Source organism: Pteropus vampyrus, unplaced genomic scaffold, assembly GCF_000151845.1.
Source record: "Pteropus vampyrus isolate Shadow unplaced genomic scaffold, Pvam_2.0 Scaffold13, whole genome shotgun sequence".
NCBI lineage: Eukaryota > Metazoa > Chordata > Mammalia > Chiroptera > Pteropodidae > Pteropus > Pteropus vampyrus.
In genome coordinates, this window is record NW_011888794.1 from 145619 (window position 1) to 161491 (window position 15873).

Genomic DNA, 15873 nt, shown 5'->3' on the forward strand with positions numbered 1-15873 from the left:
AGGCATTCATGAAATCCCACACTATCAAGCTTTGAGAATTAAGATGACTTTGAAATTATTCAACAATTTAGTTTACGTTGGAATTTTGATTTGCATATAATTAAATAAAACATTCAATATGAAATATAATAAATATATTTAAGCATATGAGCACACTTATTTCAATAATATATCTTGTTACTAAATAGTATTCAGTGACTTATGAACATTACAATTTATTTTATTCTAAAAGTAATAATCCTTTCAAAATACTTAATATTTAATTGTATAGAAATTAGCTCAAATTTTTAATAACACCAAAATCATATTTACTGCATTTAACCCAGGAGCTATATTTTTACTGTTTTGTTACCTTTGAATAAAAGTTTAGCATACATTAAATAATTTTTACTTCAATTAGCAAAACTTTTCCTAACAAGTTGTTTATACTGGTTTATTTCATTGCTGCTAGCTTGTAAAAAGTAAGAATGTTTTAATACATCATAAGTAAAATAGATTTTTTTTGTGCATTAGTGAAAGTACACAAGAATTTTGACTCCTTTTGTAGGAATATTTAATCATTGAAGGTGAAACATTGGTAAATGTGAATCTGAACATTAAGATCAAACACTGAACCAACATCAGTGTTTGTTAGCTTATATTTTATGATATAAACGATTCTGAACTAACTCAAGGCAGACATTTTTAACATGAAATGTTTAACTGAATGCATTAAAACATATCTCTTGTTCAATTTCTACTTTATTATATTTTTTATATTTAGTATATTTCTCAAATTTATACATAAAAAGCTTTTAGGAAAGATGTTATTTTATTTAGAGATTGTAACATGATTGATAAAGGTATATCATTTTATGTCTAAATTCTATTAAGCTATTCTCCAGATACTTTTTTAAAAAAAGTTGAAAAGAGTATAACTAGTATATGTTTACATCTTAAATTGACTTTTAAAACTTTCTGTTATTTAAGGCATAAGATAAATTTAAAGAGAAACATAGTAAAGAATTTTTTAAATTTTCTCCACTCAGAATTGTACAGATAACGTACAATCTTAGTTATTTAAAGGAATTTTAATAACTTTTTCAGGCTAGGATTATGTTACGCTTTTTTAATGGCAAACAGTAATAGAAGCAAGTTGTAAAATCTGACATAACTGTGTTATGCCCCAAAATGATTCTATTGAATTGACAGTGTAGCATAAGACCATTATGTATTGAACATTTGCGTCAATTTGATTATTAGTGTTTGCCAAGAAGAAAAAATATAGTTCTAGTTAAGTTACCACTCCCTTTGTTTTTCTGCCACATTTTCTTTAAGAAAAATGAATGTGAGAAGAATGTTTTCACATTCTAATTTTACAGCGCTAATAATTTGTATACCTTGGGCAAGTTGTCTGTTAAATTAGTAGTAAATGGTGACTATTTGATTTTTTTTTATCAGGAGCTACAACCATAGAGAAATATGACCTCAGAACAAATTTGTGGATCCAGGCAGGGATGATGAACGGCAGGAGATTGCAGTTTGGTGTGGCTGTTATTGATGACAAACTCTTTGTAATTGGAGGTCGAGATGGCTTAAAGACATTAAACACTGTTGAATGTTACAATCCCAAAACCAAGACTTGGACTGTCTTACCGCCAATGTCAACACATAGACATGGTCTAGGTAAGATCTCTTACTTTATTGATATTATGTTTAGAAATATTTTTATCGATAGTGAAAATGTATATAAAAATATAGTATTATTGTCATCAATTATCATTAACTTTAAGTAAATTGTAGGCTTATTTGAAACATTTTTTTTCAAGTTTTGATGTTTTCTTGTGTTGGCCATTGTGCATTAAACTGTTGAGAAAGCTGTAAAAGATACCAAAATGAGTAGACCTCGAGCTATCCTCAAAGTTTTCATAATGCGACATTTATTCAATAGGTAAAATTAGGTTCCTGATTTGATATTTAAAAAATGCAAAACTATCAAGAAGAGGCCAAAATAATGCAATCTAGAGAAAAAAAAGTTAATGTAAATTGAGGAAAATTGAATTAAGATGACTCACTCCACATTACTAGATAGACCAGTGTAGCTATATATTTGCACTTAAATGATACTACCTGAAAAATCTTTAGGGAGAGCAATACAGGTTTAGAGAGACGGTGACACATCAGCTGGCACCAGGGGGCAATATGATGGGATTCACTTGATCTCTAGTTTGGAGTATCCTGGATATGAGAGACTATTTGGATCCAGAAGGTTTGGGTTTGAGTTTTGAATCTACCATTTAATACTGGTATGATTTGGGGCCAGCTCTTAAACTACGAACCTTAGGCTCCTCATTTACCACCAATTCAAGGTTATTAAGAAGATAAAAATTTAATGAGGATAATGAATATAAAATCACTTTGTAAATTGTAAAGTCCCATACAAATATTTGAAAAGAGGAATTTAAGATGAACAGTTCCTGAATTTGCACTTTGTATTGTGGGAATTGTAAGAAGTGTAAATTACTTTTTTTGAAGACTTGAATTATGCCAGAGAGTTGAATAAGTGCCTTTCATATATTGCAAATATGTACATTACAGAGATATCAGGGTTTAATTGCAAATCCACTGATATAAACATTTATAGGCAAGCAAAATTATACAGCATTTCAAAAAACAAATATTAATGTTCAACTCTGAGGTCTCCAAAACTGCATTCTCATTCTTGTCTACTGTACCATCAATCTAAGCAAAAGTAAATAAATAAACAAATAAAAGCTCTAAACTAAAGCAAATTATCTTTTGATCTTGTTTACCTAGGTTGCATTACCTTTTAATCTTGTTTACCTCCCTCTTCAGTTGGTGCATTAGTAAAATTAAAGAATATTAAAAATTTTCTGGAAATCTTTTCAAATAACTTTAAATTTTAAATTTCTGTTTTAAATTAAAGCTATATAATTTCTCTAAATCACACAGAACCCAATTATAATATGAAAAATATGAATGGCAAATGGTTTTTCCCAGGTAATATTCATGAACATAAAAGGTTTCTTATGATTTTTTTTTTATTTCAAATATTTTGGATGATTTTGGCTTTCATATCTATGTAAAAGGCCTATGTGTTGTTTATATTAACTATATAGCTAACTGCCTTTGTTCCTGTTTTGGAGGAATGTGGAGAATGAGCACTTTGGATTGGAATTTTAGGAATTTAATGTCTTTCTCTCTTTTTGTTTTAGATAATTCAATTCCTTTCCATTAAGGTGTGCTACAGTCCAATTGTGTAGGAGATTTGCATGTCAAGAGAACACACAAAAATTTTCACCAAGAATACAAGTTAGGTGGTGTAATTTCAGGTGTTTAAAGTATACTTAGGAGGTAATGGTTTGCCTCAAATCCTATCACATAGGCACCAGTGCTGAGCAGGATGGTGGTCTTTGACAGTGTATTTTAGTTTGTTTCATTTGTTAAAGAGTTCATTGTAAACGTATATGTGGAAGCAAGACTACACAAAAAATTATATGAGCTAAGTCTCCTAAACATCTAAAATGTAATGCAGTATTTCTTACAAGTTTTAATGACTCAAAAGAAACTCTAGTCGTCCACTATTTGCATGCCTAAGCTGCTATTGTTTTGCATTTTTGTTCTGCTTCACTTCTGTTATCTAAGAGATCATCTCTCCTCCATGGCTCATGCCATTGGATTCTTCTGTGTTTTACTTCCTAATGGTTAATATTTTGTGTCAGTTTTTTAAAAATTCCCAATTATAGTACTCCCCAAGATATGATGTGACCGAGTTAGAAGGTAATATTATATCATAGAGCACCATTTCTGGGCACAGTTTTGATTGCAAAGTGCCTCATCGATTGCTAGTAATGCCCAGTACCTAGAAAACTGCCTTTGACTTGGATGGTAATCCAAGGTCCAATCAGTTGAAGACAGAGTGACAGTAACACAAGACACATATGTGTTCTCTGATGAAACAGAGTGCTTCCTATATGATCAATCACATTCCTTAAGATCAGCTGAATCTTAGGAAGTTTAGCATTACATGTCATACTCAAATGCAATTAACATCCTAGGCCTAAAATTCCTGTTCCTTCAATATAATATATCAGTCTTTGATTTCCCTTCTTCTCTCTTTCAGAGGCTTCTATTACATAGTTGTTAATATTTCTTATTTAATACATCACATTATTTAATGTTGTCTTTATCCCTTCTTGATGAATAATTTTAATATCCAGCCCTCCAAATTGTTATTAAGCTGTGTGCATCATGATATTCATCTTATGTATTTATGTCTTAATCTTAGTTAGTTTTTACAGTTTATTCCTACTTGGTAATTCATTATAATTGCTTTTTTCTTAATGATGTTAATAACATCCCTTATCTCTGTGAGACTATCACGCCTTTTTCAAATTTTAATCTGCCTCTTTAATTAATTCTTTTTTATTTATTACAGGTGATCATCATCCTCCTCCCCTTCCTCAAACTCCTTCAAGAGTTCTCTTGTCTTACTTTTCTTTTTCTTGTTAGCCTTACTTTTCTCTTTCTTTTATTAGTCAGCATTTCTCTTCTTCTGTTTCTCTTCCTCTTTTCCCTCTTCTTCCTCTTCCTCATCTCCTTCCATTTCTTCTTCTTCCCTCTCTTCTAATTCTATTTAGCAATATCATCATGGAAATATTAATTTTTAACTGTGTGCTCATATGGATGTATAAGATGATTTGGCTAATTATATTAAGGGCTAAGGCGTATGCCATTCTTTGTGTCACCCCTAAACATTTGGGGAGGCGGGGGTTACACCTGGACATGAAGCCCTGAGACAGCAAGCTGAATTTGCTCAACCTATCTGCTGTTATTTCTAGCACATAATCCTAAGGACACATCTATTTACCAAAATTTGCTCATAAATTCCCTTGAGCCTTTCTTCCTTGTCTCTGATGCCCTTACCATAGCTGGGAGCTGAGATGGGAAGGAAATGTTCTGGACCAGCAAGGCTGTTTTGTTTGTTTCTGCTGTTAGCAATTCCACATCCAAGCTGGGCTCTGATGACAACCTGATGTTATCCATCCAGTTATGGCAAGGTCTGAACATCACTGCCTTGCAGTATAGAAAGTGCAATAGGTCTTCTGAAGAAAACACTATGTGGTGGTAAAAAGAGCTCAAATTAAGTTTTTTCTCCAAGATAGTCACTCACAGCAGTACCTTGAATTTTGTCTCACTGAGGAAGTTGCAACTGAGTTCTGATTCTTTAAGTGTTTTTTTATAATTTCGATGTTGGTGTTTCATGACTCTCCCTTTGGTGTAATTGACAGGATCAGTTTTAAGTGTAAACTAACTGCCACCTGAGCTACTTTTCTATTTGTTCAGAAATTAGAACGTCCATATTATTTGCCATATAGTTAATCAGTACCTACTATGCAGTGATATTACAAAATTGACCATGTGATTCCATATTATACATTTAAGTGACAAGAAGCTAAAGTCTAAAGTAAAATTAAAAATATGTAAAATAAAATCTCATTTTATTTGACCTATATACCCATTCACCGTTAATTTGTATGGGAAAAAAAAATACTGTGATTTTAAAAGCACGTCACATGAGTTCTTTGGTTGCTAAAGATGATTATGTGGCAAAATAAGTTTCATATCTATCAATAAATGAAGAAAGTTTCTTATGCTAGATAAAACAACATATAAAAATTATATTCATATTGAACATGTGACACAAGGGAGCAATGCATCTACCTAGAGAATTAAACTAATTAAGACCACAGTTCTCTCAATATGCTGTTTTCATTTTAGCATTTATGTCTTTGAAGCACATAATTCTATATATCATGTCTTTATTACTGCATTTTACATTGTATAAAATTGAACAAGACATTACTTCAATACACTGTTAGCAATTGAATCTTTTTAGGAGAAATTGATGAAAATAATAAAGCTACTGTTTATTATGGATTTTCTGAACACCAAGCACTATGTTGTATGTAAAAAATATAATAGGAGTTGTTTTTGTTTTTATGTTCTTTTTTTCTAACTTTTAAATCGAGATGAAATTCACATACCACAGAATTAAATTTTAAAGAATAGAGTTGATACTTTTAAGAAAATTCAAAGACTTGTTCAGCCATCACCATTATCAAATTCCAAAATGTTTTTATCATCCTATAAATAAACCCTGTACCCAATAGCAGACAGTCTTCATTGCCCCATATCCCTAGCCCTTAGCAATAATTAATCTACTTTCTGTCTTTATGTAATTGCCATAAAGACAACTTGTGGTCTTTTGTGTATGATTTCTCTCACATAGCATAATTTTTTCAAAATTCATCCATTTTGTAGCACATATCAATATTTCATTCTTTTTATAACAGAATAAGATTTCACTGTTAGGATTTACCACATTTTGTTTATACATCATCAGTAGAAGGACATTTGAGTTGTTTCTACTTTTTGGTTATTATGAATAAACTGTTATGAACATTCATATATGCATTTTTGTGTGAATATACATTTTCAATTCTGTTGGATAGATACATGAAAGGAGAATTGTTGAGACATGGTAACTTTACCTTTAACTTTTGGAAGAACTGTCAAGTTGTTTTCATAATGGCTGCACCATTTTCTATCTCCTCAACAATATTTGAGGATGCCATTTTTTTCACATCCTTGTCAACACTTGTTATTATCCATTTTTTATTATAATAATCTTAGTGTATATAAATTGGCACTTCTTGTAATTTTATAGGCATTTCTCTAATAAATAATTTTGAGAAACATTTTACGTATTTCTTGGCCAGTTTTATATCTTTCTTGGATAAATCTCTCTTTAAACATTTTGTCCATTTTTTGTTTCGGATATTTTTCTTTTTATTATTGAGTTGCAATTGTTTATTTTATATTCTGTATAAAAGTCATCTGTCATATATAAGATTTTCAAATATCTTTCATTCTATTGGTTCTACTTTAATTTTCCCATTAGTGTCCTTAGAAGAACAAAAATTATTAGCACAATAAAGTTCGATTCAATTTTTTCTTTTGTTGCTTGTGCTTTTGGTAGCATATCTGAGAAAATATTGTCTAATCTATGGTCATGAAGATTTATGCCTATGTTTCCTTTTAGAAATTTTATGTCTTAAATTTAAAAATATGACCTATTTTGAATTAATTTTTTTCTATGGTGTGAGGTAGAGTTCGACATCATTTTTTTGCATGTTGTCTCAGCACTATGTTGAAAAGACCTGTTTCATTGAATTGTCTTGATATCCTTGTCAAAAATCAATTCATAAATATGAGGGTTTATTTATGGACTCTCAATTATATTTCATTAACATCTATGTCTATCCTTATGCCAGCATCACACTGTCTTAATAACGAAGTAATTAAATAAGCTGGCATAAGCTTTATAGTAAGTTTGAAGTTGGGTAGTATCAGCTCTCAGACTTTGTTCTTCTCCTCAAGAATTTTTGGGCTATTCAGAATCTCTTACATGTCCATACAAAATTAAGAATCAATTTCTCAATTTCCGTAAAAAGGTATCTGGAATTCAGATATTGATTGGATTGAATATGTAAAGCAATTTGTGAGTTTTGCCACTTTAACAATATTGTCTTCCAATCAATAAACATTAGATATTATTCTGTTTATTTAGGTCTACTTTCTTTTACTTCTGATAATTTTATTGCTCAATAGTCTACTATATTTTATACTATTGTAAATCAAATAATTCCTTATGTTTGTTTTCAGATTTTTTATGGCTGTTGTATATATTTGTGTATTGAACTTGTATCCGGAAGCCTTGATGAACATTTTTATTAGATTAGTAGATTTTTGAGGATTTCTTATGATTTTATATCTAATAAAATCATTTTATCTGAAAAGAGAAATAGTTTTACTTCTTTCTTAAATTTACTTATTTTATTTATTTTACTTGCTTATTTACTTTAGCTAGAACCTCCAGGACAATACTGAATAGAACTGGCAAGAGAAGACATTGTCGCCTTGCTCTTAAATTAGGAAAAGAGAGTTTAGTCTTTCATCATTAAAGAGAATGTTATCGATTTTTTGAGGTGGGTAGATGCTAAGATCCTTTATATTTCTAGTCAGCTAAGTGTTCTATCATAAAAAGGATGTTAGGTTTTGTCAAATACTTTTCCTGCATGTTTTGAAAAGAATACGTATTTTTTTTCTACATTCTATTACTATAGTATATTATATCAATTGATTTTTAGATATTCACCTATCTTCTCTAGATAAATCTCACTTGGCCATTGTCTACAATTCTTTATATATGTTGCTGTATTTAGTTTGTTAGTATTTTGTGGAATATGTTCCATCTGTATTAACAAGGGATATTGGTATATAGTTTTCTTGTGATATCTTTGTCTGGTTTGAGTATTACAGTAATTCTGGTTTCATAGAATGAATTGGAAATGCTCATTGATTTTCTATCTTGTGGAAGAGTATGTGAAGAATTTGTGTTAATTCTTCTTTAAACATTTAGTAGCATTCATCAGTAAAGCCAAGGAAGCCTGGTCTTTACTTTGTGGGAAGTTGTAAAATCACTAATCACTACTTTCCTACTGGTCTGTTCAGATTTTTCATCTCTTCTTGACTCAGTTTCTGTAGTTAGTGAATATCAAGGAATTTGTCCATCTCATTTAGGTTATCAAAATTGTTTGCACACAATTCTTTATAGTATTCCCATATAATCCATTGTATTTTTTATGAGATTGGTAGTTCCCTATTTATTCCTGATTTTAGTAATTAAACATTTCTCTCTTTTTCTCTTATTTAGTCTAGGTAAAGGCTTGCAAAATTGTTGATCTTTTTAAAGAACAAATTGCTAGTTTTATGGTTTTATTTTGTTTTATAATTCACTATTTTATTTATATCCACTCATATATATATTTCTTTTCTTTCAGCTTGCATTGGATTTGCTCTTATTATTCTACTTCTTAGTGTTATTGATTAGAAACCCTTCCTAATTAAGATTTTTACAGTTATATATTTCCATGTAAGCACTGCTTGAGTTGTACTCCATAAGTTTTGGTGTTTTGTGCCTTCATTTTCATTCATCTCAAAATATTTTTAACTTTTTTCATCTTCTTTGACCACTGGTTATGTAGCAGTGTTTTTAATTAACACATATTTGTTATTATTGTCATATAAATTACATGTTTATACATTATATATTCATCAACACAATTTAAAAATTATTGCTTTACTCAATTGTCTTAAAGTAAGATGGGGGAAATAGAGTTATAGAGAAAAAATACATTTATACTTTTTTTTATTTTTGTTACCAGTGTTCTTTATTCTTCGTTTAAATTTGTGTTTTGGTAGAAATGTCTACATTTTGGTCCAAGGGACCTTTTAATATTCCCTGTAGGACGGATCCACTAGCAACAGATTCCCTCAGTGTTTCATTTTTTGTTTGTTTAACCAAGGTATGTGATTATTTTTCCTTTATTTTTGAACGATATAAAATTCTTAAGAGTCTTTTTATTTTAGCACTTTGAATATGCTATTCCACTGTCTTCTGGCCTCTTTGTTATCTGATGAGAAATGAATTGTTAATCTTATTGAAGGTGCCTCATATGTGATAAGTTGATACTCTTGCTACTTTCAAGATTCTCTCTTTATCTCTGGCTTTTGACAGTTTGTGATGTGCCTTCTGGTGTGCATATCTTTGGTTTATCTACTTGCAGTTCTTTGAGCTCAGCTCTCTCTTCTAGCTCAGCTGAGTTCCTAGCAAGACAGAGTTGTAAACAGCCTACTGGAGTGTTGAAGGAATGCTCCAACATGCATACTGAGCAAAGACAAGTTTTCCCCAACTCCCCGCATAAGGAGGCCTTGGCAGAGGTGCTTGAAGAAGATCCCTTTCCAAGATTTCAAACTAGGAGACCTGAGAATAAAGATGCATAGACTAGGAATGCAAATATGTGAAGTGCATGATCAGAGCCAGAAGAGCCAGAGGGGTCTGAGTCCTTGACTCAAACTCCCTTGAAAAGACTGCAATGCATGGCTGTGCACTAAGGCTAGTGTGGGAGAGCAGCTTTCCCCCATACAGCCTATCAGGTAAAGTTTTTGAAATCACCTGTGATCAAGTCTGCAAAATCACATAAATTTTTACCAGGAGCTGGACTCCTCATGCCTTAACCTTCACTTTCTGCTTACATGAATTTCCAAGGTTGCCTAGAGATGAGAGAGCTTAGTATCATCTCAGAATTTACCTGAACATGTACACAGAACTGAATATACACATGACCTTGAGAGTAGCAGGAAATGTCAACCTTTTCAAATCTCCCCATGGACATCTCATCCTCAGCTCTACTTTTAAGATTTTTACTCAGCTTTTTGTTTGCCCAAACTGTTTTCACCACCTCTGGCATTTGTGATGTTAAACACAGTTGACCTTTACCACCTAGGAATACCAGGTACTGTAGGCATTAAATAAATAAATAAATAAGTAAATACAGTTGACTCTTGAACAACACTGGGATAGGGGTGCAACCTTTCCCACAAAAATCCTTGTGTAACTTAAGTTGGCCCTCTACCTACATGGATTTTCAATCAGAGACTGAAAATGCTGTTTTTGGTCTACTGTTGGTTGAATTTGCAAATGCAAAACCTGAGGATACGAGGGCAGACTGTCTGTTTATTGAAAAAAAAATCTGAGTGTAAGTGGACCTGAGCAGTTCAAACTTGTGTTGTTCAAAGGTCGATTGTGATTGCCATTGATTTTTCTTTTTTTTGACACACACCCTGGACATTCTCAGTAAGAATAAGCCTTAGTCATGTGAAAAATGGATAAGTCCTGCAAGCAAAGGTTTCCAGAGAGCTGCCAGGCAGGTTGGATAACAATTTCCTGAGGAACTAACTTTTGAAGAATTTCCAAATCTATACTGCCTCCTCCAGTGGATGCCAGACTGCTGATTTCATGACTGCCTTGATTGTGAGGTTATTGGTTTTCAATGTTACTGCAAAGCCAGGAGGAGGCAATGGGAATAGGACATGTTAAAACATCATGGAATTCATTGTTCTTATCTAATCAGCTATTTTTCTTAAATAAATGCTCCTCAGATATTTTTAACCCTTTATATATTTCCCTAAAATCTGATTTTGACACTTTTTCCCAATGTTCTCATCACTTTATGGACTAATAGATCTTTGTAGGTCCTTACTCTGCCATTTCTGCAGATGTCAACAATGGGGTAGATTGTTTTTACATGGGTACAGTAAGCAGAAATTGACCAATCCATGAGCAAAAGGGGTCTCTTGAAAACATAATCATTATTAAAAACTTAGAAATGATGTACATGGTCTAGCTATCACAACAGGAAAGCATTTTCAAAGCAATGAGAATAATACTTACAATGGCCTTTGTCAAGGATGCTGGTAAAAAATTAATTCTTCCCTTAGATGGGAGGTCAGCCACTCTTGAGCTAAAAAATAAGACATACATAATGAACAAACATAATGTATGAATCCCCAAATGACACACTTTAACAAAACAAACAAATAAATAAAACATAATGGTTAGCTTAAAAAATTGGCTGTATGTCCTGGAATCTGACTGAAACCAAAACAGACTTGATAGTTAATTCAAGATGAAAATTACATGCCTTTGAAAGTCTGGTGAGGATGAAGATGCTTCCATGAAAGACACTGCAGCTAGCACCTATTCTTGATCTGTGAGATAGCTCTGAGTTATATTGCACTAGAAACTAGATACTGCTGCAAACTTTGCCAATTCGAAAATTTGTTTGTTTGTTTGTTTATTCTTCAATGCTTTGCTCATTTCAGTTTTAAAATTCTTGTTGGGAGCTTTAAAACCTTACTGGTCAAACCAAGCTTATAGGCGTAGGCATTAGTTTTTCAGAGTCAAGATAAAAGCAACTCAACTTATTTAAATTAATAACCTGAATTTATGTATAAGAAAAGGGAACCCAAAGTGACATTTACTATGAGTTGTTTCTATTGCTTTTAGAAACTATACTTATAACAACAAATAATAAATGGACTGAAGAAAATATCAGCATAATAAAACCTTGCATTTGTTTGTGATATAACTCATTATAAACTGTCAGTTTTCATTGTCTTAAAAGGAGCACTTACTTCAGGTTAGTCCATTTCTTTAATTATATCAGTATATGTTTGTCATTTTTGTGTCTCTTTTACTTAAAAAATAGCTCTCTCACAAGACCAAGAGGGTCTACATATCTTTAAAAGAGTTCTCTCTTAAAGTTTTGCAATTTTTCACAAGGAAACAAAATTCAAAACTACCTATTCAGTTTTATGTATCAGATATTAAAAAAAAGATATAGTGAAAAGGAAAAAAATATATAATGAGTACATGGGGATGCAAATAAAAGACTTAATTCTTTTGATAATATACATTCTTATACACATACTGAAATACACACACACACAAATATATATACAGACCCACAATTTTCAGTACTTATGCACGTCTGATGAAATAGGAAAATTTCTGGAGAAAATATAGGGCATCAAAAGAAGTTTTTTTTAGAGCAGATAACTACCTTTTTATATGAAACTTTAAATTTGAGTAAACAAGATCATAAGGTCACTTTGCTTTTTATTTATGCAAATATGATATACATACAAACATGAGTATAGTTTTAAAAAATATTTTAGTTATTTCTTTCTTTATTTTCATTTTATCAGTTCCTCTTGGAAATATCACACATGTACCATTAATAATGCCAGCAAAAAAGAAAAGAAGGGAAGGAGGGAGGGAGGGATGAAGGGGAAACAACAAATGCCAAGACTCTTCTTAATAGAATGTGATCTAACATACTCTGATTTATAAACTATAAATATCAGCAAAATCCTTCTTATATATTTAGTCTTCTATGGTCCTGTTACCTATTGAATTCTAAGATTAGATATCGCATAGCATCATTGCACTGAGCTATGTTCTTGTTTAAATAAACATTTATTGAAGACTTTTTAGTGCTAAGAATTCCATTAGGTGTTGGGGAACAAGAGATGAATCAGAAACAATACCTATCTTCAATATTATACATGCTAGTTATATACACTAGTTGCAAACGTTTTCTTACAAATAAAAATTATGCATCCAGGGGAAGATATTGTTTTCCTTAATCTATTATTCATTTCCAGAAGTAAAATTTCATATCACAAAAAATGTGTGTTTAATCCTCAAGGTGGTTTTTCTATGATATGTGCATATCCCATTTCTTAAAGAATTATATTATATCTTTCTACATGGTATTCTACTGTGGAATACAGGCGACATTGTATTCTGCAATGGTGTTAACAATTTATGGATTGAGTATAAATTATCCCCTTTACTATACTGGTAGTGCTTTGGTTAAATGCCAAAAGCTAATAGAATATCTAGAATACTGACCCTTCAAACTAAGATCTGAATACAATTTCTTCTTTGTGAGAAACCTTTAGAGAGATATCTGCTTGATCTAAGAGTATTAATATTTTCTTCCTGAGCAACTGGTCAGTTTTTATACCAAGAATATTGTTGATAATGTAACTATGTAGGTTTTTCTCTGTGAGTTAAATGTTATAAAGTCTAGAATTAAATTTGCAGTCTGATAGTAACAAATATGAATGCATATTCTGCAGCAATCTCACATGTAGCTCTAGTTTATATGTCTTTGTTTTGCTATCTTCTTTAGCATCTAGTTTTAATCAAATACCTCCATCTATATTTTATATATTTTTGGAATCACCTTAATTTTTCAATAATACAATCATATATTAAGTTAAAGATAAGGTTAGCAGAATTAGTCTAGTTAAATACAAGGGAGATTTGCGTAAGAATTTATTGGTTAATTCATTCAACATGCATTAAAATTGCACTACAACATACTATAATACCCGTATTAGAATAAAAGAGTGAATAAGATACTGTACTCAAAGATCTTGCATCTATGTAGGGAGACCAGAAAAGTTAAAAGACAATTAAAATGAAGAGTTATAAGTACAATAAGTAAGTGTTATGAACATACTGTTTTAAGTTAGAATAAATAATTAGGAAAGATTTCTAAAGAGAGGTTAGGACTAAAGGATTACTAGGCAAATTGAAGAAGAAAATACATTTCAATCAATGAAGTGAAATGTATAAAACACAAATGTGAAAAGGAAGCATAGAATATTTGAGTAACAAGCCACAGGTTATGAGAAAACAAATTAGTTTCAATGATGTTGGATTAACACATGAATATATTTTAAAATATAACAAATATCCTTTTTCATGTTTAGTTTGCAGTACAAGACATGCCAGAGAATATAAAATGTGACCTCTATAATCGCACTCTATGATAACATTTTAATTGAAATTTTTAATTTAATAATGAAATGTTTTAGTTTGAGGTAATTTATTGTCCATAATTGGCCTTGTATATTTGAATTTAGCCCAAATTTCAATTAATAAAGGTATAAATTCACTTGATATCCTTTTTATATTGAATAGGAAATTAATGAGATTGAATTTTTAGAAGACAACCTGGTCACTCATGTGAACCACTTAGAAAGAGCTATTAATAGAGAAAGAAAAATATGAAATCAACAGTAGAAAGCTGACCACTTCAGTTCCTGTTATTCTGGCTTTGACTGCTAATTTATTGTTTGCTTTTTGCTTTTCTAGATTTATTGGGGAGATGATTTTATTTTATATTTTAATTTTTTTCATAGATGTCTTCAATCCGAATGACCATGCAAATCTTCCATGTCTCAATTTAAAATGCATCTTAAAACTACATTAATAGAAAAATTCTTTCAGTCCTAATAATTTCTCTCAGTGTACAGGTGGTAATGGGATGTTAAAGTAATCAAAAGAAAAAATACATAGACTAATAGCTATTTAAATCGAGAGAGTATCTAAGAGAATATTTACTCCAGAATCTTATTTTTACAAATGAGAAAATTGAGAGCCAGAAAGATTAAGTAGCTTATTGAAGTGCATATAGCTCATTAGTGGCAAAGCTTGTTTTGGAATTCTCCACAGATGTGAGGTTTGTTTTGTTTTGCTTTGCTTTCCGCATTGATTTTCTACCTTGTTGTGACTATTTATTATTATTTCTATAATATATCAAGTTAATTCTTCACAGTAATATAATGAGCTTAGAGACAGAGCCAGGTTTTGTGGGGCTTAAAGATGAGATCTCCCCTAACGAGAAATGCAATCACCATGTGAACACATTGTTGGACTCCCTTTCAGGGGCTCCTGGAGGGGCCTAGTAAGTGAAGGATCCTGAGCCTGAGCTTCATCGGCCTTGCAGGAAGCCCCTTCACAAAGAGCAGAATTATCAGCGTTTACTCTAAAACCATACGTTGCTTTAGTCAATAAATTATGTAATTCAATGTTTTTCTTTTTATGAGGATTACTAGTAATGAAGTTATATAACATATAAATTCATACACTTTCAAGAGCATATACAGTTTTTAATTTTCTAAAAACTTTTTTAAAATTTTCTTTTTTCATATAATGTAGAAAAGCCATAAGCATTGTGGCCTATACCTTCAGGCTATAAATTTATTGAGGCTTAAAATATTTTAAATGAATACATAAATATCCAAGTGAAATTCTGTGGCTAAGCACATTTATGTTTTCTTGTTAGAGTGACTCATTTGATAAAATATTTCTAAATCATTAGAACTATTGTTATAAGTCTAGAGATTTGTGAATTACTTGCAGATACCATGAGACCAACTATTTATAATTATCTTTGTCATGCCAATGTTATGACACTAGAAAACTGCTGTTATTAACTATTTTATTAATGGAATGAATATTACGAATTTTGTCCTGCAATGTTTTAGGCATCCAGAAAAACTCATTTCACCTAAATTACCACTCCTCATGAAAGTAAAAGATTATAT

At 31.1% G+C, this 15873-nt stretch overlaps 1 protein-coding gene across 1 annotated transcript in view; it reads left to right on the top strand.

Moving 5' to 3' along the window:
- LOC105306168 (kelch-like protein 1) overlaps positions 1-15873 on the top strand; it is a gene marked incomplete at its 5' end in the record, with an annotated part of 207212 nt that overhangs the window by 144146 nt on the left and 47193 nt on the right. The window contains one exon of the mRNA XM_011381083.1: positions 1441-1665. Within this exon, the coding sequence (XP_011379385.1) occupies positions 1441-1665 (225 nt within the window). The remainder of the gene's footprint in view (positions 1-1440; positions 1666-15873) is intronic.